The sequence below is a fragment of the Archocentrus centrarchus genome, chromosome 13, assembly GCF_007364275.1.
Source record: "Archocentrus centrarchus isolate MPI-CPG fArcCen1 chromosome 13, fArcCen1, whole genome shotgun sequence".
NCBI classification, from domain to species: Eukaryota; Metazoa; Chordata; class Actinopteri; order Cichliformes; family Cichlidae; genus Archocentrus; species Archocentrus centrarchus.
The window spans coordinates 16312625-16338977 of NC_044358.1; the positions used below are offsets into that span (position 1 = coordinate 16312625).

The following is a 26353-nucleotide window of genomic DNA, read 5'->3' on the forward strand; positions in this document are numbered from 1 at the left end:
TTTGTTGTGCATTTTACAAAAAGGAAAGTCTACCTTAAACTGATCCACTCTCTCCAGTTTCTCCAGATCAGGAACCAGTCTGGTCCCGTCTTCCAGAGTCTTGAGAAACTCAACTTGGAACTCCACCATTTCTGGCAAATTACCAAACAGTACATCCAGCTAAAAAGGAAAAAACAAAAAAACAAAAAAAACAAACACACATTTGAGACAATTAAATGAATGAATGAATGATTTTAACATGTTCCAGTGTATCTCAAAATATTATTCTCAGTCACTTGCTACACCTAAACTGCAAAAATAGCCAAAATTTAATACAATCAAGTGAATCTCATTGTTGAAAGTGCATACAAAACATCGCTTTATTTTCAAACCTCCCATCTCTCACATCATCCAACCCTCTTGTCCTCACACACACCACAGCCACACTTCACATGGTTACGTAACCTACTTTTCTTAGAACATTTCAATAGTACTGGCATTTAAAAGCCAGCATACCCCATAAAAGGCATGTGGGGAACATTTGACATACCTCATCCTGAGTGAGGAAGGTCTCCTTCTGCAGGGGGGTTAAATACCTCCCAATGAGGCAATTGAGATCCTGCAAGGAAATCGTGAAAAAAAGGGTGAGTAAATTCTGTTTTAGTCAAGTCCGTCTTATGCTACTGTGTGAAATATGGACACACACACACACACACGTGTGAAAACAGTTTAAATAAGGCTCATATATTTTTAACAGTCGGAGCTGGTGGGTACTTTTTCTGCGTGCATTTTAAAGGAAGAGGAGTTCTGTGGAGACGCATTTAAAGAAAGGCAACACTGACCTACGCTGAAATGTAGAAAGCCTGAGAAATTAACAAACGCTGGGCAATCAATAGAAACATGAGACTCAGTAGTGCCCAGATGATCTGTTCTCAGACTGGTTGAAAATAAACAAAATATATACATTATGTAGTATCGCATTAAAGATTTGTCTTAAAGAATAGCATATGAGAAACATTTCATGACCAACATCAGTCACGAGATCAAACTAAAAAGGATCAGATTTGTTGATGCGTTACCGACCGCTGCAGCACTGTGATACAAAAGTTACCTGGAAATCAAACTCAAGTATTTTGCCTGTATTTATTGGAAAACTGCAGCTCCCATCTCTGCACACACAGACATAAAAATGCACCATCAATCATGCACAATATGATTTCTATAAGTATATCTGTGCCCCACGAAATGGGGTATAACATTTTAGTTAGTCTTGACATTATTCCATTTCAAAGCATCGCTAACCCAGTTATTCCACGGAGCCCTATTTATACTGGGCTGAAGAAGATTAGGCAATATCCAAGCAAGGGCACAGCTGTGTCCTCCTCATATCTCCCAAGACACCGGGATAAATATGAATCGGTCATGCTGAATGGGTAACGTGTAAGCCTAACACGACCTAAGGCAGACAGAAACATGGATCGATGGACGGGAGGAACAAACGCACTCACAAACACCATCTGCCTCTTACAAGTAAGATGACTGATACTGACTTTGACATAGGTGCGCTCGGTCTCCACGAGCTCACAGATGACTTTGCGGAGCTTGTCGGCATCAGAGAGCTGTCGAGGAGTTACGGGAGGTGGAAAGGGTGATTCCGGGCTCGGCGAGGACGACACGCTCTCCAAGGAATTCATGTCATGGAGACTGCGGCAGAAAGCAGCGACCTGCTCCGTACTCTGGGAAAAAAGGGGAGAAAAAAGAAAAGTATTTTGAGTGGAAAGAGTTAGAACGTAATGAAACTGTCAGTCCAAACTAAAGTCTTAAAAGGAAACGGCAAAAGCAGAAGCGCAAATATTGAGATGCAGATGCCACCTTCTACCTACTGTTGTGCACACGTCCATGACTGTGCAGCAACTGAGCCTGGAAAGAGGCAGTGAGGGAGCTCTTTAAAAAAAAAAAAAAAATCATTTGCACTAATTTGGTCTATTTTCAGTCTGTCATAACAATGACTTTCCACCTCCCTCTCACTCACATCGCTCTTTTTCCCCTGGTGTTTTCCTCCTACTGATGGATCGGCAGTGTAATGATTCAGCTCTTTCACACAATCAAAATATACACACAGCGGTGTCTGTCCACATACAGTATGGGTTGCCGTGGTGACCAGCCCTGATGTGGATTAGACTATCATTTTGGGCAAAAATAGACCCCACTCAGCAGCAGCCTACAAGGCTGAACTAGTATTGTTACTTTGCCCTCAGTAGGCTGAAGCCTCAGCGTCCATAAATATAAACTGGCATTTTGGCTTTTCAATCAATACAAAACAGAAGGTGCAAAGAGCACATATCATTTCCATGAGAGCCGCATTCATCCTGCGAGGAAAGCCTTCGTGATTAAAAATCAAGCAAAATGGTCACAAAACAGAAACCACTAGGAGCTGTAGTCATCACAGAGTTCATAACTGGAAGCTCAGAGATGTGCGCTTTGTTTCTCATGGCCTTTTTATAGGCTAGACAGAAGCAATTTGTCCAGTAACATCTACAGTCTCCCATAGGAAATAATGAAATTATTCATCCACACAGCTGCAGAGGATAAAAGGTTACGATCTTAACTAAGATCTGAGCAACAGTCTTCACATCTAAACAACTTTGTTTTTAACTATGAGATATTACGGTCCCTAAACTGCAACGTGTAAGAAAAACTATATTTTTTCCAGTATTTACCAAAGCGATGAAAAACAACCATAGGCTTGATGATGTTCTTTGCTGTCATTCACTAAAATATGATGGAAAAATACAACCGAGCAGAGCAGAGTGTCATCCAGCGACTGTTGCAGCTCTTCTCGTGCAGCTTTGCAAATGACCGTGGTTTGTTATCAGCTTTGTTATCTAATCAAAGAGACGTTGATATGTGAGGCACGACAGCCATTTGTTCCTCTTGACAATGTTCCCAAATTACGCACGCGGCTCTCAGATAAACAGATGATCCGGGAGCTGCTCTGTCTGCAAATGTAGTGTTGCAAATGCATCTTACACCAATGTGCAAATATATGCTTTGCTACGATTTGTTAGCGCTGGTGTTTTAACTGGTGTTAAAAACCAGTTGCATGCAGAGTGATTTTTCAAGTTTAAAAAAGTCACAGCTGATGATAAGTAAAGGTCAGTAGATTATACATGAAAGTGAGCATGAAATACTAGAAAGAAATGCAAAATGACAAACACATTGCAAGAGTGCAGAAAAAAGGGGGAAATATGTAAATCTGATTCTTTTCCAAACTGAGCTCATCAAGTTTTACTGAGCCTAGTAAGACAGTCACAGTCAAGTCATCCTCTTCACAATCTAGGCTAATTAACACTATGACAGCTTTGGGGTGCTTGGGCACTTATGACATGTTAGAGAGGAGAGAAAGAACAGGGAGGGGGGAGTAAAAAAGAAAAATCAAAGCCTTCGGTATCTATTTAAAAGAACAATATGTAAATCTGAACAGCTGTCACAGATAACACTGAGATGCCAGAGACAGTTTTCCCCCAGCAAATTAAATATAGATTAAAAACCGCTTCAAAGAATAGAAGCATTGATGGGGTAGGGAGAAGATTGCACGCCTGTCCTCTGAAACTGGAGCCTGAGATCACAGCTCGAGGTGCCGAGACAGAAACTCGGAAAAGGTCAGAGCAGATCCTCCAAGTCATGTAAAGTCCAAGCCATCTGCAGTGAGACTTTGGACAATGGGCTCCTATATGCAGTCTTTTATTTTGGCATCTCCCGGAGCACTCCAGTGATTATGGGGCAACTCTGCGACAACAGTGACTCACAGCTTCCTGTCGTCTGTCTATGGCAGCCAGCGAGAGGTGTGAAACTAACGCTGAGAAGGACAGGTGTTTTTGTTTTTCTTCTCACTGCAATGAGACAACAGCTCGTACAGCAGCACCACGAAATGTAAGCAGGTAAAAAAAAAAAAAAAAAAAGGGACATGCAGGAAAGGAGTCTCACCAGATGAAGCATGTCATAGATGGAGTCTGTGGAGCGCTTGCTGTGCTTGCTCCACTTCAGGATGGACATAGCCGGGTGCAGATGGACAGTCAGCGTCAGTTTAAAGTACCAGAGAGAAAAAGACTCCAGGCTTCAGGAAGAGTCAAGTCTACACTGCGCCTCTCCAATACATTGCTCACCCCTTTTGTCTTCCTGGTTTAAAAAAAAAGGCACAAGATGCTGTGGTGCCTGTGATGAAGGATGAGTGGAGCTGCTCAGCCTCCTCCTCTCCGCCCACCAGCACTTACAGCCTTCCAGCTCCCCTTCTTTTGCTCCCTCACAGTCTGCTGTAGCTTTGTCACCAGTGTTCTGCTGTTTTCTCTCTCTGCCTCTCTCTCTTCTCCACAGGCTGGGTAAACTTAGGCACACTGTGTGAGTGTGAAGATCTGGTCAGCTCCAGCAGCATTGTAAATTAGTCTTGATAATCCTCCAGACTGGGGAGAGAGCAAAAGAGCAGGAGGGGGGAAAAGAGTCTCTTCTTCAGGGCTGCGGTGGAGCAGGATTGGCGGGGTAAGCCGCGCCGCAGTAGAATACAAATGCAGGATTTCAGGGAGAGGGGAGCTGCCGGGGAGCAGGCTAGAGAGAGGGTGAACTGCGGCGCAGCATTTAACAAGTCCCTGTGATTAACTCACAAGCCCTAAACATGCCATAGCAGTGGAAAACACACACACACACACACACACTTGCTGTTACCACCACACATTTAGACCACCCCTATCTCAGAGGGAGCTAACAACTGAATATCATGCCTTACTTTCCAGTTTGTGTCCTGCTTGACTCAGTAATTGCCTACTTTCCCAGAATGCCCCACATAAAGAGCTCACATTTACCATTAAGAGATAGTATTGTATAGCCAAACAGATTAGTGACTGTTACTCAGAACACAAAAGGATGCTGCACCGAGTTCTGGTCTATTGAGCCTGTAGCCAGAGTGCATGAACTGCCATCACTGATAAATGATGTAGGTGGTCTGTGCCAAAGTACTCGCTTTGAATATGTAGTATGTAATGAGGTTATGCTGCAAATAGCTTTAAAAAAAAAAAAAAAAAAAACAAGGTAGAAGAACAATGACAGTACTTCGCTCTCTTACATCTCTTTCAAAGCACAAAATAAAAATTTACAAAGGTTAGGCTGGTTATCTCTAACTGAAAGTAGGGACTCTGAAATGTTACTTTCCAACATCTTTACATCAGCAAGCAGAAACAACTGTTGCCATAAGAAATTAAATTATACACAAGGTGGATACCGGAAGTAAAGTAGATACAAATATTTGTTATAGCTTGACTAAGTGATTCCTGAGCTGGTCGCGTAAATCGAGGCATCATGACCACATTTCAGATACGAGGACATGAATCTCAGCTCTTCTCAGCTGGGAGGTTTTTCAGAGCGCCGTCTCTTTGATCATTCAAATACCTTCAACACCAAAGACGAAGGGAGTTCTGATCTCACAAAAAAAAAATAACCTGTAAGCTGTTTTTTAAACAACAAGCCCCGAGGAGAATGAAAGCAAACAATGTGGGGTTTTTTTAAAGTTACAAAAGTACTTTATAACACAGCAGAGCTCAACCTTAACCACAGATTCTGTCCCTCATTTTGCTCATAGCCTAGATCTATCATTTTTCCTCATTTCTATAATATTGCTCGTTATTGCAGAAAGGCAGTTACCTGGACTGGTTACAATACTTGATTGATTGCTGCTCATTAAACAACACAAGTTCAATAGCGTGATTAAAACAGACGATGCATAAAGAAGCAGCAATGTGAGCGGTTCTGAATTTGAAGGGCACGCAGGATGACTGACGATATCACATTGATCCTTGGAGTTCTTCCAGCGAGCTCCCAATTTATCCAGGTGCAATGAGAAATGATGTCGTTATGAAATGTTGTCGTAAGAGACGAGAGATAAGCTAATCTACAACAAAACATTGGTGCCTTCATTCAGCCCAGTGGTCCTCTTGAAGTCGGTGGCAGAAACAGATTAAGGACTGCTGCTTTAACAGTTTGTTTTTTCCTCCAATTAGACGGCTTTGTTAGTCACAGCACTTCAGCAGCAACATGTAGGTCTTTGAGACTTATTTGTCTTGTCAGTCATGCTCTGTGCCTTTTTTTATTTATTTTTATCCATGTTCATTTAGCGTTAAAAATGAAGCCACCCACAGTTATTACCTGGTCCTAATAACCTCGCATAATCAAGCAATTAGAATGCAGGCTTAATCAAAACACATCCATCACTCGGCTCTTTCATTCAAAGCAAATGCCTTTGTCTTGTCCCAGGTCTCCGGTGTATAAGATCCACCTCATGCAGCAATGATGAGATATATTTGTATTTAGGTGCATTTAATTTAATCATGTCAGAAGCTATGAAATGCCATCAGAGTTGTGTGTCACGAAGGAAGAGAGGAACCTGATACAGATTACACTGAGAAGCTTGGGGTTAACACCCTCGTGTTCATTATGGATGCTGCTCCGCTTTCATAAACAGGATAAAATGAGCCAGTAACAGATGGTGAGTCAAACTGTGGTGAAGCAAAATGTTCATGAGTGCTTTTTCATAATACCAAACCTAAGAGGGGTGCTGTAAAGATCAAGGACAGGAAAGTAGCTTTGGAGCTGCCGTGCTACCTGAAAGCTGGGCTGTCGGATGTTTTCTGTGGCGATACGAAGACTCCAATAAGAATAGTAATGAAGATGAAGATGAAACAGTGTGCTCTTACCTTTGTGCACTCGTCGAACTCGCTCAGGATCTCAGAGTCGTCATCCAGGCTGTCTCCTGAGCTCTCCAGAAACAGTCCCACCCCGTCGTCCAGGATTTCCTCTGACAGAAACAAAACAGTCACGTATGCGCGTCACAAAAGCTTTTTTTCCCCCCCTCTTTAAATTAGATTAATACATTTACTTGCCGTGGCATTTTATTAAGACTTAAGACCTTCTTAAACTAATCTACTACGCACACTGCTCAGACTGTCCTCTTTTTCCTGTTTGAAATCCAGTAAATTCATTGTGTTTGCATTAATGAAGCTGATGTCCCTGAGGCTGATGGTCAGAAACCCAGTTCTCCTTGCATGGAAGTAAAAATATAAGCTTGTGAATTCCTACTTGTGCACTTCTGATTCATTTGTTCTATGAAGTAATTACATTCTGAGTGAGTTTGGTAAACATAACATAACAATAATGATACACTTTAGATTTGTGGGAATTGAAGTTAAATTGTTCATTAACCTCTGCTAATTGGACCTATAAACATGTGGAGATGGAAGCCTCAGGTGAGCTTTGAATTAGTATATGAAATACACTACTTGAGCCACCCATCATTCATTATATTGCCAAAAGTATTTGCTCACATGTGAACTTGAGTGACGTCCCATTCTTAATCCATAGGGTTTACTATGATGCCGGCCCACCAGTGTTAATTTTGTTGACGAACTATTTTTGTCATAGTTTTCGTCAACGACCCTTTTTTTCACGATGAAAATGAGACAATAACTAAATAAAAACTACCCAAGAGGATAAAAACAACGAAATTAACTGACACTTTCATCAATGAATGAAAACTGGACGAAAATGCTTGGCGGGGACGACATCCAATCAGAACTTATTTAATTTTGTGACAGGGCGAGACAAGTTAGGAAATCATCCAATCAAACACACTGTTGCACAAATTTGATCTAAACCCGGAAAGACCAAACTAGCCTGTGATTTGTCGTTACTTTCTGATAGAAACTAAGTTATGTAGACAATGTCAGCAGGGAGAAAGAGAAGAGCCGATGTACGGGACACATTTCTCCTTTGACGCTATGAGAAGCATTCAAGCATTAATAATATTCCATAACTTTTAATAAATGTTTAATTTGTGGTGTAAGTGTGTATAATGACTAATTGAAGGGAACTGAAGAAAAGCATTTTACATTTTACACCCTTTATATTTTAGTCGACTGAATCGACTGTAGATTTGACTATATTGTTTACACTAATTAGTCGACTAAAAACTAGACTAAAACTATTCAGATGACTAAATTATGACTAAAACTAAATCAAAATTTGCTGTCAAAATTAACACCGCGGCCCACCCTTTGCAGCTATTATAGCTTCAGCTCATCTAGGAAGGCTTTCCAAAAGCACTGTACACAGTACTGTATAATGTTAAAATATACCATTTGTATTGTGTTTTGTTTTGTTTTTTAACCTTGACTTTGTGAGAAAATGTCAGTGTAGAGATCTTCCTCTGCATCTGAAGCGGCGCGGCGGCAGGTAGCAGAGCTGACGGCGGTCCACGGCAGGCAGGGTGTTGACGGTCAGCGCCAGCAAAGCTTGAGAGAATGCCGCCTTCATGTCTGAGAAATTAAGACTGTGAGAGTCTTTTCCATTTAACTGAAGTATTTCATCCCCCGCGTTTAGACCTGCAAGAAGATACGCAATCAGCTTTCGCCGTCAGCTCCAGCTTCCTGCCTCCAACTCTCTGTGCACTAGATAAACATCTTCTCTAATATGAGATGGTAATTATCCAATTTTCAGCACTAACCCTTAAACTCCCGTCTGAACTGTTAGAATGGTGTTTTAAGAAAGTAAAACCAAACTGGCGACATTGGAGACTGTTAGTTCCAGATCTTTTTTTTTTTTTCCTCTTTGCATTTCAGTCCCAAATGCACGACCCACTTCTCCATTCTTTGTGAAATATTAACACCCTAACACGTGCTGTGCAGCATTCCTCAGTAATTGTTAAGGGATGCCGCACAGCATCCATCGGTGCACTTGATCTGCTCTAGGACCAACTCCAGCATCACTCAACCCTTTGACTTCATCACAGGAGAGCCAATGTGAAGCAGTCGTGGTTAAGTGTCAGATTCAACATAATTCTTCGTAAAGGCCAGAGGGAGGCATGATTATAATAATCGGCACCCTTGAGAAGGGTTGTCCTCTAAAACCTTCCCTACCTGTTGAATGAACACCTTGCTGATGCGTTTCAAAAGAGACGCAGAGCAAGAGAAGAAAAGTCTGATGGCAAAAACATTAATAAAACATTTTATTTTTCATTAAAGGGTACGCTCATCATCTCATGGAGTGTTGAGGAAGAGAGTTCTTTAGGTAGAAATAAAGATAACGAACCTTTAGCAAAGGCCTAAACCCCCCCGCCTTTACATCAGTGATTAGAGCTGCCTGCACATCCATCCTCCTCCACCACCGAAATGGAGACCCTGAAAACAAAAGGGAAACATGGAGAGAGAGAGAGAGAGAGAAGGGAGGCAATTAGCAAACATTGGGACAAATAGGGAGGTAAAAAAAAAAAAAAGGTCAAGGAAAATCAATTACGCTCAAGAAAACAGAAATACAAATGAACGCTTTAACACTGACCTCAGTGCAGTATTCTAAATAAAGACTGAAAATGACTCTTACCATAACCAATCATGCAGGATTCATCTCTGTCAAACTGGATTACTTTAGTTATTTTAGAGCAAAGCTCAATTTCTTTGTAAAGCTGCAAGGAACAAAAAAGAAGTCATTATACATCCTGAAACAACAGCCTGCTTTATTCATGGCGTGGTGGGCGGGTTATTGACAGCACGGAAAGAGGGCATTAATTTTCTGTACTTTTAGACAAAGCAGCTCTAGCAGTTCTTTATAAAAGAGAGTCTCTATGCTGTGTCATGACTACATGATTTAATTACAAAAGAGGTTACAGATATTGTTTATAAAGCTTCTCCGTAATTATTTTCAGTGCAAGGTTCTCCCAGGGAACTAGTTCATGAAATCATCAGGCTAAAATACAAACCCATCTGTCAGAGGACTTTTTGCCTCTCGTGATTCCTCATACATTGTAAATAAACAATTCCTGACGCTTCTTTAAATCGATTCTTGACCTTAATCATTTTTGAAGAGGTCTGAATAAGAAGGAGGGATTATATTTAAGACATCAGTGACATACCAAGTCACATATGTCCTCCTCTGGTTTGGGAATGTAGAATTGCACTTGATTCTCTATGAGGAATTTGAGCCGTAAGTAGTGTTTAGTGGCATCGAGCTGGTGAGCCTGTGGGATGAGCACAAAAAGACAAAATTTATGCAGAATCACAGGAATGAGAGCTTTCATTTTACGTGTTTCCCTAACATCACTGGCATTTCTCCGGTTAGATGTGGCTTTCAGTTCAAAAGTCTTGCAGGTGCATGCAAAAAAATGTAAATTATAGCTCAGTTCATTCAAGGCTCTGTTTCTACCTTGCAGATGGACTCAAGAACGCAGAGTGCAGACTCTCCCGGCTGGATGATTGTTAGCACAGGCTGGTCATTTGGCAGACACACCCAGGAGGGTGTAAGGTGGTCGGGAACCCAGATGTCGCTCTCTGTGCTGGGTCTGGGAAGGCTTTTCACGGTTCCCTCCTCACCTTTCTTTAAAACAGAGACAGCAAAAGCATTTAAACACAAAGTCTAATTTAATCAAGTTTGACAGCAATTCCAAAATAGTTTCAAGAATAAACCATCTTCACCAGTGCTTTCCATCCTCCTTCCTAATGCATTTGCTTAAATGGGGAGTGAACAAAAAAATTAAAAGCTCTAATTTGCCTGAGTAGCTGTTGCAGCTTGTGAACTCTCTGCTTTGGCTCTGGTGCTTTCTCAGAATGCATTAAGGGGTAATGTTTCCACTGGTGTCAGTGTTTTGTTGAGGAAGTTCCCACTTTTGTTTGACCAACTTCTCACTCACAAATCAATGCAAACATTGAATTATTAATCCTTACTGTGTTTTCCTTAGCAGGATCAACATATATGCCGTCTACTGGCTTTTTAATGGGCTCTTCACCATCAGCAAAAACCTGCAGGAGCACAGAGAAGGTAAAAATGGCAAGTAGGTTGGATGCTTGAGAAATGGGCAAAAGCGGTCTTTCTGCTGACTGGTCAGCGTGGAAATTTTGCGATGCTTTGAAAATAACTGCATGATGAGGGAACGCCTCACACACCTGGCTGACAGTCGGGTGGGCTTTTGTCTTTTTCTTTGAGGTAGTGTCCAGACCCCACAGGGACGAGAACCTGCTCTTGCGCTTGCTGCAGGACCGAGACATGGCCTGCGTTCGCCGTCTCACTCCGGTCTCCGTGCGAGCCGCCACCTGCAAGACGGTTACATCAGGTCAAAAACAGATCCAATGAGACGGAGATCACGTCAGATCGCATTTTACAAAGATGAGGAATAGCTTTATGAGTGCAGCATATTACGAGGGGCTAACATTAAGAGGGGCATTTATAATTAAGTTCATAATGTTTGAGAGAGGAAAGCTACAGTTCTGACAAAAGCAAATGTGAGCATATACAAAAAGTGATCATTTCACTGAGTGGTTTATGGAAATTAGCTTGTCTTAAGTGACTGAATAAATGAACATGGTAATCATACAGATACAGAGCAGTCAAATTTATGTATGAAAACTGGACTTGAACATTTCTAGGCTTCTTAACTATGGAGAAATGAGTAAAAGGTACTTATACCTGCTGAATTAAACATATCAGCGCTGTGCCTGCAGCGTGCTCTGAAGCTAACCTCGGCACTCATATTCTGTCATTGGTTCTGACAACATTTCCAGTGAACAGTGCTGATACAGAGTAAATTCAAGAGGAGTGAAAGCGTAGGAAAGCTCTTAGCAGTTGTCTTTTGTTAGACATCCTTAACCGCTATCTCGCAGCTCAAACACCCACCTGCTCTGTAGCACTGCGTTGGTGGTGGTGAGAGAAAAAGCACCTGAATGAATCTGTTAAACATCTCAAAAAAAAAAAAATATCAGATGTTTTCTTTTACTACTAGTGCTTTTAGATGTGAAGTACATAACCTCTTTGCAGCAGCAGTGGGAGGCCAAAACTGAACTAAAACCCTCGCAAACGGGTGACCCATGTGAGACCCGAGCTCATAAATAGTTTTATTATGGGAAAAAAAAAAAAAAAAAAAAACGTGGTTTGACACGATGCATTTTAGTTTTTGGAATCGACTGTCCTGCCAAGAGCATCACTGGATGTGCTCAGTGCTGCCAAAGTGTATTTTGAGTGAGATACCTCACGGTCCTTTACTTAAAATATGAGAACAGGTTTGAGCTCTGCAACAGCGACAGTTTATGTTCCTTAAGTGTACTTTAGATGGACGTTTGTCCCCAAGATATTAATCCGTCCTAAAGGACATATGAGGTCTCTGGCTTAATCCAAAAAAATGAAAAGGAGTGTAAAGTATGCCATTTTGTATGCGTCAGGGCACTTAACACATGTGATGAACAAAATAAACAATATTTACCAGCGCGTGGAAGGAAGAGACTGAAAATATGCCCAGCCGGCCCATGGCCAGCTTGGTGGGGCGAGAGGCAAAAGCCAGGAGGCGTTTGGGGTTCGGCAGCTCTCCTCCTTGCAGGCTGGCCAGGTAGCATCTAAAGCGGAATAAATCCATGTGAAACTGCTCCAGGTTCTGCTCCCACAAGAATATCTGCAGGTTGAGAAGGACACAACAGTGCATCCGGTTAATAAATCATTAATGCTCTTGTGTGTCTGTCAACTTCAGACTAAGATGGAGCATCTCCTCGCTTCCACAGAAGCCCTGTTAGCACTTTTCTCCAAGTGTTGCCAACCTGCACTCTCTCTGTGCCTAATGGTTTGATGTTTATTGGGGCAGTAGAGCAGGACATTGTGATTATTCACTGGGCTGTCCCCTCCCAGTCACGGTCCTGCACTGGTGTTTGGAATAGGCAGCCAGCTCCGTGGCAGAGGGCTCTGTATCACTGCCAAGTAGCCCAGAGATGAGAAAGAAACAATACTGCACATTCCACTGGCAGACCGAGGCTGGGAGCGTTTCAGCTTTCTAAGGAGCAGTCCTGCATCCATTCAGCTCTCACAATTTGAAACCTGACACTGCCAAACCGAACAGCTCCGATCAGCCACCACCAAACGGACGAAACAAAAGCCATCGCTCCCGTTTCTGTAAACAGACCTATTAAAGACCATGTGAACTTTGTAATTAACTGAGAATGTAAGGCTGACCTGAGCCAAGTGCATACTATAATAAGAAAAATAAAAAGCAATCTGGGGACTGTTGTAGCGTCAGCAGCCTCTAGCGGATGATTCCTCTAAATCCTCTCATACTGCTCCCTACCTCTCTCTAAAGATACCTGCTTACATTCAAGTACTGTCACAACAGCTAAAATAGCCCTAAAAATGATCTTGAACATTATAGTTTTTGAATGAAGCTACAGATTACCCAGGACTGGTTCTCCTAGAGGTTTAACAGATGTCTTAAGAAACTCTTAAGAGTTCTTAAGTAGATTTAATACTCTATAAGTTTTCCTCACGGTCTTATGAATCCAGACAAAATTGGGAGTTTTATGGGATGATCACCAGGAGGTATGGTTAAAGGCTTAAAATGGAGAAACTAGGATGCTGCCACTAAAACTGTGACTGACAGGCAATAGTTATGTGTAATACTTGAGTGATACTTCAATCCTTAATTGCTAACTAATGGGGGGCCATTACGCAGATTACATTCTAGGTGTGAATGTTTTCCCAGTACATTTTAGTCAACCCATGTATTTGTACTGTACTTTCCATCCGTACTGGAAGTTACAGAGAAGTCAAACGGTGTTTAATACCCTGTGACTTCTGTTTAACTTTATGTTACGCATTTCTTTCAAAATAATCTGTTTTTTATAGAAGGTTGATTTGGAAACATTGCGAAAGTAAGAACTAGTCACCTTTCCACGACCTGCCAGGAAAACTTTCCCCACACACCTGCTCTACATGAGCTCAGGGAAGAAAGGAGAGCGACACCTACTTGATCCAGGATCGTCTTCCTCTTCTTGGTGTCAGTGACAGCCGACAGCTGCATGTCTCCCATCTTCTTCATCTTCTCGTCCATGTCGATCTTCTGCTCGAGCTTCTTGATCTCAGCGCGAAGGAGCCGAACAGTGTCCTCCCTGTGATGCTGGCGGGCAACAGCAGTGGCGCATGCTGAGTGGATGGCTGTGATCCAGTTCTCCAGCTCTGTCTGGCTGCAGGTCTGCATGGAGACAGACGGTGAAAGGTCAGAGGTTAAATGGCACACAAGCTTCTTTTTTTTTTCCTGTTTTGATTTGCTCCCGATGCATTAAACATCAGAGCATAAATAGAAAGAATGCAGTAGATACAGGACATGGTATGGCAAAGTAAATCTGTACTTATTCACAGAACGGGCGACATAAGCTTTTTCATACCTGGAACAGAAAAGCATCTCCCAGGGAATTGCTGAGGCAGAATACAAAGTCCTTTTTGGGATGTTCTGGTACCGCCTGGACAATACTGTTCTCCACCCAGATGGCGTGTTTGGGATTGCTGTTGTTGTCGATCCCTGAACGCCCATCAGTCTCATAGAAAAACAGAGTGCAACCTGGAAAATCAAAACAATGGAACTCAGGATTATTATTTATTTTTATTCTTTTTAAAAGCCAGATTTCCTCAAGCAATTTAATTCTGCTCTCCAGTGGCCAACATTAAGAAGTGCAGCATAGCAGCACACGGGGAGAGAGGCATTATGATGCAGAGACTTCTCAACTGATTTCAAACGCAGTCAGCTTGACTAAAAGTCAGTTGAAGAGACTTGATTTTTGCTCTTTTGCATGCATGTAACTAAATAGCATCAAACATGGTGTGTTGAATGAACAGTATTAATACTGACATAATGGAACAAAGTTTGATGTCACCGAGGACACAACACACCTTTGAGGGAAACCCAGTAACTCTTCCACTTGCGCCTTGTGGCCGACTCCACTTTCTTATTCTTCTTGTGCACGAGGAAATTCTTGACAGCCAGTTTGCCAGCTTTGCGCACCATCCCCTGCACAACGCTGAGCAGGAGGTCAGACTGGTAGGCGGAGCTCATAGTGCTCTGCTCATCACTCAGGGCAGACCCCGCCTCCTCCAAGCTCTCAGTCTGGCAGGAGCTCATCTGCAGTTCCTGACGGAAGTTTTCGTACACGCCCTGAACACACTCGCTGGCCCCTCCGCCGCCACTGCTGCTGCCGCTGTCACTGCCAGCAAACATGTTCCTGTTGTGCACCGAGAACACGGAGAAGGAGGCCGACATGGTCTTGTAGCGGCGAGACTGGCGGTCCGGCTCCACCGTCACCCCGTCGATGCCGCTGTCCTCATATTCGCTGCCCTCCCCGGCTGTGACATCCTGAGTTGTGGCAGAAGCACAAAACAGGTGAGATGGCATCACAGCTCGTTCCTCATCACTAAAAAAAAAAGCAGCTGGTCAGTAACAACCGCTGCCCTCACTGGCTGCAGATTTCCAAATAAAGGATAAAATCATTTTTGAAAGGCTAACTTGTTGCAAAAAACAGTGACTACAGATGCCTAACGAGAGCCCGTGGGGTTGCCAACTCTCGAGCTTCTGCTTAAAATTAATTGCTCAGAGCAAATGGTCTGCTGTTGTGTGAGCACAGCCTGCCCGCCCTGTGGCACCAGAGGGTCTGCCCTCTACTACCCACATGGTCAAAGGCTCCTGGGAGATGAAGGGGGTTACACTGAGCTTGGTATCTCCATCTGGTCACGTGACCTAATCATGCGGTCCAGAACTCCATTCAACAGAGTTGCCGGTGCCCAGCAGAGACAGGGCCACCAATGCACGTTTTACTGTTACACTCTTCCACAGGCCTCCCCTCATTATCATAACAAAGACTGAGGTATTTCTAACAGGGAGTGACTTTAAGCTGCGCTCACCCCCTCCCATCATCGCAATGTCCTCTCACAAGAAAAGCAACAGTTTCATCAGGAAGCTACACACTGCCTGCTTCGCACAAGCTCTCTTTTTACACTCAGTTTCTTTTAGCAGCTTATTGTGAGGTGAATGAAGCGGAACAAACTCACAGATTCATTGGAGGAGTTACTGAAAGGAGCCGCATTACTGCCACTACATCATTTCAGATTCTGCAAAACTTTTCATGCTCTGTCCCCAAAAAAACGCCAAAAGCTCCACAACAGAGTTTAAAGTTAAGATTCTTGACATGCATCATGTATCTAACAGACTAAACACATTCAACATTCAAGCTTATTTGTTCTATAACACATTTTCAATTAGTGGTGCAAATGATCAGTATATTGTGAAATAGTTACAGAGCTTACCTGTATAGTCTGTGCTCTCCTGCCCTGCATACTGGCACACATTTCAGCTTGGTGGCTGGTCAGGCCTTCAGACAACAGTGGGAACGTCGACAGGGAAGCGTGTATGCGCCATAGGTGTTCCCATCCTCCTCTGATGGAGATAGCATTTTATCATCCTCACCCTCCCTGATAGCCCTGTTGGTGTTGTGCCACTTTGCATAGCGGCCATGGAGTTGCCTGGAGGCGGGACTCATCTGACTGTACAGCTCGTCCAGTGAGTTTGCCCTGTCAGTGGAGTCTGTTGGGCTGGATTGCAGGTGGCCTTCACAGCCAGTGAAATCCCTCTCATTGGTCAAGTCTATAATCTCCTCTGTGCTGGTCAAGTGATCTTGACTGACATCAGACAGGGAAAACTCCAGGCTGTCATCTCGCCACATGTCTGCAGACTTAGACCTCTTCTTGAAGCCAACAGTCTCCTTGGAGCAGTCTGGGGTTTTCTGGAGGTATTTCACTTCAGCTGCGTACATATCTTCATCCTGTGCCTCCTCTGCCATGGGGCCAGGCAGGGTTATGTGCATTGAGGGATTGCCCAGGTCATTGTAAAAGGATACTGGACGCAGATTCATGGCCACTCGGTCCACCCAAATGGGGCTTCCAAAGTCTGGGAGGATATTTGTCTCATTGAAGGGTTCCAGGCCATTGTCAGCCAGGGACTGCGGGATGCTGGGTGTGCTACTTGAGCGCGTGCTTGTCTCAGAGTTCCTGTGCTCTATTTTCCCTGATGAAGCATGGCGAGAGCGTCTGGACTGCTTGTTGGAGATGCGAAGAGACCGAGACATGTGCTTACGTGACAAATAGCCACGTCCGTAGAGGGCATGGTCGCCATTCTGGCTCTCAGCATTTCCCATGATTCAGAGGCTAAATGGACAGGGACATACAGATTAATAAACCTCAAAGGGCCAGGAAAGAGGAATAAACAGAAAAAAAACAATTGTATCTGAATGACATTTTACCTGCAGGGCTGCAATGATTTTTCTGGCATGTTGTCACTGGATCTTAAGACAGTTTGTTCCTTTAATCCGCAAAGCTCTGAAAAACAGATGGAAAAAAAAAAAAAAAAAAAAAATCAGTGCAAAATGTGTGTGCTCTTAATTTTGTGTGCCTTAGTCAAATATTGGGTTCTGTTTCCAAGAAATCCATTTCTACAGATGGACATGTAAACACTGAAGATGACATGTTTCCAGATTAAGCTTTCCCCTAGAACCTTGTTCACACAAAGAAGTTACGGAGCTGAAATAAGAAAAGCAGAGCAGTTTAACTTGTTTTGTTTTGCAGCTCTTTCAGTAATAACTACCCTGGAGAGAAAAAAATAAAATTAAAAAAAAATACACTTTTTGGTAAAGTCAGCCAATTAAACACCACGCTTAGACTGACAGAGGATGTGAGCCACTCAGCCCCTTTCAACATGTGCATGGATTTTGTGAAGTGGAAGGTATGTAATGACAGCGTGAGCACCGTGACGACCTGAGCGAGTAGGAGTTATTCAAAACTGGAATGAACGATCCATGCAGAGATGTAGTTGTCTGCTCTCGGGCACTGCTTCCTGCGTTAGCGAGGACTGGTAGCAGGAGGGTGCAGAAGCTCTGCCTATGATGCACATTTGCACTTTTAGGCTGGGCAGTCTAAAAAGTCCTGTTCCACATTTGGGACCACCAACAGATGGGTTAACTCAGTTGTTTCTCCTGATGTGTGCTTCTCCATCTTTTAGGACAGACCCTTGGGGTGGGGTGGGGGGTGGGGGGGGGGGGGGGGGGGGGGGGTGGGGGGTGGAGATGCTATGTTTTTGTGTGTGAAGCTGATGCAAATAAATGAGGGCCCAACCCTCTGCTGTTGCTGCATGCCCTCAGGGTTCCTGTGAACAGGGGCCTTACATAAACGGAAGTTGACCCCATTTTTATACATTGTTGCTCCTTTCCCTCCTGATTCTGTCCACTCATCAACCCTCACTAGTACTGCAGTGTACACTGTTTGAAGTCTACACAGCTACATTTATTTTTTATATAACCCTGCAGTCTGTTGGCGGTCTCATTTAGTCCCATTTGGTAGATAGAAAAAAAAATGGAGGAGGAACACAACTATGAAAGAAAAGCACCAAACTTGTTACAGGAAACGATATTCACTGAGGGATGGAAGCATGCTCCCAAAATGCAAGCACTGCAATATATCGTGCACTACTTCTAGACTTGTTTATTACCCTTTCCTACACAATAGCCTTAATTTATTTTAAAATTGTAAGATTACAGTTTAAATGGCTCTGCATTAAATGTGTCACTGTGTAGGTAACATGAAATGGAGAGTACGTTTTTTTTTGTATGTTGTCCAAAATGATTAAGAATGTATGTTTCAAAAATTAAAATGCAGGATTAGCAAATTTAATTGCATTGGAGCTACCAGAACATTTGAGTGCAATTCCCCAACACAATGTTCTCTGAAGCTGCAATGCTGCTGCCACACAGAATCCATCATCAGCTCTTCATTAATACATGAGCAAGAAATGCCACAGCTGGAAAAGATATTTTCGAGCGCTAAAAATCCCTTCTTCTAGAAACATGGGCTATCACACGTCACGGAGTTTATTCTCCTATAAGATCATCATCTGTGCAGATATAAGGTCCTTCCACACAGTGATCAAATATTTATTTGATCCCCTGGTGAATTTGCTCGCTTACAAAGAAATAAACAGCCTCTGATTTATGGTTGTTTCATTTTGACATTCATTTGAGAGACGAAATATCAACCAAAATCGACTTTCACATCACTGAGTGAACTAAGTATTTGATCCCCAAGCAAGACATGACTTTCCAAGTTGGAAATCTGACCTGAGGTGGCGTTCCAGTTGAAAAATCGAAGTGGGAACTCGGAAATCCCAACTTGAATTGGAACATGACATGAAGTCCGAACTCTGTGGTGAGCGATCGTGTGAAAATGATTTTATTTTAATATTTCAAGATCACAATAATGTTCCAATTTAGAACTACAACAAAAAACAAACTGACAAAAATAAAATGCACTTCAATTGTATACTTATAATTTAATTTAATTATAATTTACTTCCACAAGCCGCACAGAGCCACAGCATAAGCCTGAAGGAGCCGCAGGTTGCCGACCCTGGTCTGGACAAAACAGTTAAGGAATTTCTCATCTTAAAATTGCAAAGAGTTTGGAAATTTCATCATCTATAGTGCATAATACCATCAAAAGATAGAGAATCTGGAAAGAAGAAAAACAAACCATGGCTTTACATGATGTCTGGATGATGTCTGCACTTATGGTAACGTAGACTACATGTAGAATTCATCCCTAATAACTGCAGGAGCATAAATGTCACACAGTCTGATTTATGCCAGATTTTACAACAATGTTGTTGATATTCGAAACGCTTCTCAGGGCAGTCTTCCTTGTTTCTGCATTGAGTGACCTGTTGTGTGGAATTTTGTCATCTCTAAAATATGTGGCAGGTAGATTTAAGTTCCTTTTGTTATTAAAGAATACTTTGAAGTCCGCGTACAAATTCTCGGGCCTGCTGGAACAGGTACGAGGGGAAATTGTCTTAACCCCCACCTCCTCCAGTCCCCCTTTAGGTGCTCAAGGAAAGAAATTCAAGCTGCTTACATCATTTCCAAAAAATGATGTAAGTTCTTACCCCATGGCCAAAATATAAATTAAGGTCTTTGAAAACAAGGCAAAACTTACTTACAGCTTGAAACACCTGGTCAGACATTCCTATACGCGAGCACGAAGCCGTTTTCACACATGAATTTTGAAGATGCCAGCAGAGTCAGGTTGGGATTTTTGTCTAACGTTTTCCTCTCTCACGAGCAGCACACAGCGAAATATAATTCACACCACACTCGTTCTGACTGCTGGAAATATTCCATTTGGTTTTGCAGGAGCTGCACGGCGCAGCACAGCCAACCGCTCACTCTGAACTCACCACACTGTTATCTGCACCACACTGTTCTCACATCAGCACTAACTGTGTACCAGGAAGTTAGCAAGTTGTGCTCTCACAAGCACACGCATCAGGTTATTATGGTTTGGAAAGACCCGACGGCTGCAGTGCGTGTTTGAGTGAAGCTTATGTGAAAACACTAGAATGCTACAATGTACAAGACAAATCTGATGATAAACACCTCAGTTGAAAAGCTGTTTGGAGTCCTGCAACACATTCTTGATATTTGACCAAAGTACGGTAATGAAAGGAAGCTGGGCCACCTGGTAACAAGTGCCAACACAAAACACTGTAATCCGAACACTCGGGTCTCCAGAGATAATAACTCAGGTAGCTGTATGCAGTAGGAGGAGGGAGTTTAACCACTGAAAGACTGCACTTAAGACAGCTCACATTTCCCCACTGATATAGAGTCATATGCTTCTGTGAAAATGGAAGCACTAAAGAGAAACTCTGGTTCTCATGACTCATTTTCTTCTCACAAGTGTATTCAAGATTGTATTAGGCCGGGGGGGGGGGGGGGGGGGGGGGGTTAGTATTATAAAAGCTTGCATCCTGCTTCAAAAGGTTTCTATGCCAGAGAAAAAAAAACTCGTCCATATTAAAAGTAATTTATCAGCTTAAATTAAACAATATAATGTGGTTATATATCCAAAGAGTAATTTCCAACTTGAATCTGTAACCCTAGAAACGTGAAATAGCAAACAAACTGAACAAGGGGGCTTTCAGTGATATGGAAAGCAGCTCAACCTTGTTTGTGACGCAGTGATGCCGAAAACAAAAAAAACAAGCTAGGCAGGATTTGGCTCAAACACTGTTTATGCAGCTTTATTCAAAATATACCTCTACAATAAACAAATGTAGCAGGTCTGGCTGTAACAGCTGCATTGACACAGCAGCAGGTGAAGTAACATTTCAGCAAAAACAGAGACATCACAAGCCAAACCACGCAGGCATTTTCATTTGCTGCCAATCTGATTATGTGTTGCAGAGTACGGTTGGGGCATGTGAGGCTGCTGTGTGTGTGACCTGTCTGACCCCGTCACGAGAGGCTCAGGTGGCTGCGTGCATGGAGCATTTTTAAAGACGGAGCGCAGCCTTCAGAGAGCAGAATTAAGGGCAACAGCGGAGCTAGTTTGAAGCAAGTGAGCTTCAACCAGTGGAAAAAGATTCTGTTGTTAAATTTGATCTTTTGCAAAACATTTGGATCCATCAACACTCAGAGCTGTATGCTTTAAAAAAATAAAATAAAATAAATTACTGTGCTTTTGGGGGCCTGTTGCTGAGCAGCAGCTGGTGTTGTTTACCCTAGTGGCACCTTTGTCCCTCATCACCACTCGCAGAGGTCACCTCTTCTGCTGAGGTCTGAGCTGCATGCAGCAGAAGCTGCAGGTTTTGTTGGGTCAACGTGTCTTTTGTCCACTTATAGATTTAAGAAAACTTTATATGCTTCTGTGACCTCAGATAAATGCAAACTTATGAAAGGTTATTTTTTAATATGCCACCACACACACACACACACACACACACACACACACACACCATTTGGCGAAATTGTAACTGATATATTTTCCTACACTCCTACACTCATCCAAGTTCACTGAAGATGTGAGATCCTGTGAGATCATCATAATACTTTTACCTCCATCATTAATAGCTGCAATTTGCTTGTGCAGAAGTTCACAGCTAAGGTGTTATCAGATCACTTCCTGCTTATGACACTTTGCCTCATTAACAAGCTTTGAAGTACTTTAAACAGCTGTTAGCTGAAGGCATAAGTAAACCACAGACAACTGTTAAGACACATGGGGGGTGCACACAGGTTGGGGGGGGGGGGGGGTCTTTTGTTTTTGTTTTATAGGAGGTTGGGGTATTCTTGTTAAAAGTTACTACATGTCACTTTAAATCAGCTCGTTTTATGTGGCAATTTATGACCATTTCATAGTATTTTTTTTTTTTTTAAAACTTAAAATTTTACCCTAATATTTTAAGTTTTTTCTCAGTAAAATCTACAAATATGCGGTTTGATATCTGAAAATGAAAACGTTTTGTACCCAGTTAAGATCATTTGGATGCAAGAAAAAAAAAAAAAAAAAAAAAAAAAAATTTAAACTTTTAGATGAACCTGATCAGAAGCCGAGGAAATATCAGCGGATCAAACAGGTGTTAAATTTTCATTTTCATCCCAGATTATTTTTATGAAAACTGTTGTGACAAAATATTAGAACCACGAACAGCACGGACTTTCATAAGTTGACCTTCTCGTGTCCTGTAACCGTCACTGTCAGCTGAAAGGTCTTCCCCCGGCTACGCGGAGCTTCAACACTGCTCCGTCTTAGTGCTTCACATTCCGGTGTCCTTCTCCAAACATACCGAGCCATTTCCCTTGGTCACGAGAAACAAATGTGCTCGACAGTTTTACGATTATAGATTTGTGATCGACGGTATCAATGACAGGACCCGGCGGCGAGCAAAACACTATCCGGCGTGGCAAATTTGTAACCCAGGAGGAGGTATTACCAACTGATGTTTGAAAGCAGCTGGAAGAGGAAACTTTATATGGATGCAAACGACTGAAAGTGATGATGTGAACTTAGTAAGAGTCTACAAAACTGCTATAAAAGTAAACTATGTGCAGAAGAACACTGAAGGTTTTGCACAGAGGTAAACTGGGGAACCGAAACTCAGCCACTCAGCCAATCATTTGCTTCCAGGTCAGTGAGTGGGAATACCAAACACGCCTGCAGTTTGAGTGCGTTTCTTTTTATATAGCACCACAAGTACAAACTCCACTCAGTATCACATCTGGGTCAGAGTCAAGACCCATTTTCATCATTTCAATATTAATAAGCAGGGAATACACATCTCAGGTTGTGTTGCAACCAGATGGAAGAGTGTGTCTAATCCTGGTACGCCAGACAGAGCAGAGTGCATCTGTGCGTTCCCAATCTCATCCAAAACTTTCCAAAATAACACTCACGAGCGAGCGCAAGTGCATCTTTGGACTGCTGTGTTTCTTTAAGAGTTAAATATGCAACATATTCACCGTGAGAAGATTTGATCCCAATAATAGCTGTGAAAAGAGCCCATGAAGTCATCCGTAAGCTCCACCTCCACCATAACACCCCTGAAGCTCCCGGGTCCCCACTGTGTTGCCATTGTGCACTGGAGCAAAACTGAGCACAGTCCTGACACACATGACTACACAAAGCTTGGCTGAAATCTGTCCACTTCCTCCAAAACATTCCAGGTTACAGTTTCCAGCACAAGCTCCTTTTATTGGCCCGTGACGTGTCGCTTAGAAAGTCTGATTTCAGGTAAAGCGCTGAGCCTCCACCCATTAGGCTTCCTGTATTAATGGATATAGAGGGATTATTTTACTGCAGTTTAGGTTACAGCAGATACAATGTGCATTGTGGCAGCCCAGCAATACAATAATCTCACAGTGACATCAAAGTATGCTTCTGTCTCCAAGATTAATGGCATGCCACAAAATTACACTAAGGTTAGGTTAAGCTTTAATTTTGTACACAGTTGTATTTACTTTTTAAACCTTAAACTCGGGCTTATAAGTAAACTGAACGGCACAATCGACACTGCCAAGAAACAAAATCCCTGCGGTCTTAAGCATCCTCGATTCCTTCCATTAGGCCTGCACACGTCCCTCTGAAAGGTAACCGAGCTGCATGCACATAAAACTGCAAAGTGAAAATAATCAGCATGTCCCAGCATGCAGAATTCTGCTCCATATAGTTTAGCTGAAATGTTATAATAAGCTTAGTATCTGAAAGATCATGTGATCTCAGATGAACTCTCGGCTCGTAAATCTACAATATAGCCTTTGTTCCACAGCACACTGTACCTTTTAATTAAGTGGAGCTTATCGTGTAAGACTGCAAACCAATCAGTGGTTATTTTCCTCTGGTGAGAATCATTTTAGGACAAATTTAGACTGAGGACACTGCATGTGATTTTTGTATCAAGCTTTTAAAAAGGAATTCAGAGTTCATCTTTTTTTAATGTTGCTCTCCTCCTGTCATAATGGGAGCATTATCAAGATTTACAAGCCTGAAGGCCAGAATCTGACCTGCTGTCCTGCTAAGCCCTCAACAGTCAATACATTACCATAACTATAACACCAGCTGACCGATTCTCGCCCTTTCCCCGCTGCAGGAGTCACAACCGGCTTTCAAACACAAAGTTGGGATTTTAAATGAACTCGCAGCATAAAGTCCTCCCACCCCCCCACCTCCAGGATGCGCTCTGGGAATACTCCTTGGCTTTGGCCATCTCTCACATTTGCAATTCATCATCTCCCTTTGTCAGCATCACAAACCTGCCACCACCACCACCACCACCACTGCTTTGTCATTACAATGACACACACACACACACACACACACACACACACACACACACAGGGTGTATTGTTTGTGTCTAGAAGTGAAGAGGGTAAAACAATGACTTTCTGCCTGCTGTTGTCACTAAAGTTTGCAATACACAGGATTTCTATAGGTGCGTGCACTGAGGAATCCCCACTTTTAGAGGCTGTGAGGACCCCAGAGTGTGTCTACAACATAAAACAAGATAATATTAAAATGCTGGAAGAACGGGAATACAAAAACATGCGGAAACTAATGAGAATACGGCAATCAAAGCTGATAAATCCTGAAATCACACAACTTCAGTGCACAACATAATTCATGAGAGTTGGCTGCATCTGACCAATTTAAGTGCTCTATGAAACCCACTGAAACCCACCACACAATGTGGGACACTTAACCTTAGCACCTCTTTTAGAAGGTGCAAGTTGGGGCTAGAGAGCCATTTGTCTCGTCTGTATCCCGACCAACAACCAAACGCACAGAAAATACACCGCTGCATATGCAGTGACTTACCTTAACGTGTACAACCTGGAAGCTACAATTCTACTTTTCCTCCCGTGAAATCCCATGGAGCAATAAAAGGGGATGTTTCCAAAGCTAGATGAGGTGATGATTGATATTCCTCATGCAAGTCCACAGCAGACTGACTCCTGTATCCAAGGATGAGTTGAAGTACTGAGGGAGCGAGGGCGGGGGAGTGCTGTTTGTACCCCCTCCCCTTCTCCAGCTGACTCTCTCACACTCTTTACCCCCTCCCTTGTTGCTCCCTCCTTCAGCCTATAATTCCACCCCCGTAAACTACAAACCTATTGCCATCAGGAATGCGCATTCCCTCCCTCACCTCCTCTATAATTGCCCCTCCACTCCCTTACAAGAATGATATTTACACTATTTGCTGCAGCCTGGTTTATTGTGAGCAAACTAATGGCACAAAGAACATTCAGATTCAGGCCTGTGCTGCTCATTTTTGATCAGTAGAAGCCTAAATGTAAATTTCACCTTCATTTGGCTAAAACAGCGAGTTTTTGAAGATTTGTGATAACAGGATTCTGGAAAATTATACTAATATGAGCCTCAAAGCCAACGAGGGCTGAAAGGTCACAGTCACCGTGCTGCAGTTTGTAATTTGGAATATTCACCGACAGCCTACAATACACTCGTGGACGCGAGGAAGGCAGGACTTGCTGTTGTCATAGCACCAGTGATGTCGTGTGGCTATCACATCGGCGGTGACAGAGGTGCCGAATTCATTTTGAAACGATGGAAGCGGCAGAGGACGCGGGGACAGAGACAGGAGAGGACGGAGGAGAGGACGGAGGAGCGCGGGTGGAGCGGCGTCTGTTCGGCTGCAGCCTGCATCATGTGCCTCAGAAGCAGCTTTGCATGCACATTGAACTGAACTGAACACGCCCCAAGCTAGTTAAGAACGTAGACACCCTAACAACCACACAGAGGAGAGGCAGAGAGTTCAGAGCTTAGTGTGTCTGCAAGAAGTCCAGAGACTGGCAGGATGAACTGCCACGGCTAGATTTGTGGAAGATTCAGTTGTAGGGTCCGGCTGGCCTCGCAACCCCGTATCCTACCCAGGCTGTGACACTGATATTACAAATGCAACCAGTGAGTTTTAATGGTAAAAAAAATAAATATCTAGTATACAGAAGCATAATCTATTTTCTGATCAATTCTTTGAGCTAAATTACATTCAGGTAATTTGTCAGGATCAGACACACAAATGGCACCATGTGCCACTAATTGTTTTTCCAATTAGTAAAACAATTTGATTTGGAATTTGATCTGGAAAAGATCCGAAGACACATGGCATGCTCTAGAGACAGGGTTAAAATATTATTGCTTAAACATTTCA

The 26353-nt window shown here is 42.8% G+C and overlaps 1 protein-coding gene across 1 annotated transcript in view; it reads right to left on the bottom strand.

Annotated features, from left to right (window-relative positions):
• Positions 1–26353, bottom strand: part of LOC115791189 (TIAM Rac1 associated GEF 1) — a 38580-nt gene that overhangs the window by 5441 nt on the left and 6786 nt on the right. Inside the window, 19 exon segments of the mRNA XM_030745321.1 lie at positions 34–159; positions 530–598; positions 1530–1715; positions 6720–6820; positions 8189–8237; positions 8239–8402; positions 9109–9197; positions 9381–9478; positions 9926–10030; positions 10216–10386; positions 10734–10808; positions 10953–11099; positions 12263–12448; positions 13787–14011; positions 14205–14377; positions 14707–15166; positions 16114–16187; positions 16190–17010; positions 17106–17181. Coding sequence (XP_030601181.1) covers positions 34–159; positions 530–598; positions 1530–1715; positions 6720–6820; positions 8189–8237; positions 8239–8402; positions 9109–9197; positions 9381–9478; positions 9926–10030; positions 10216–10386; positions 10734–10808; positions 10953–11099; positions 12263–12448; positions 13787–14011; positions 14205–14377; positions 14707–15166; positions 16114–16187; positions 16190–17000 — 3309 coding nt within the window. The 5' untranslated portion in view covers positions 17001–17010; positions 17106–17181.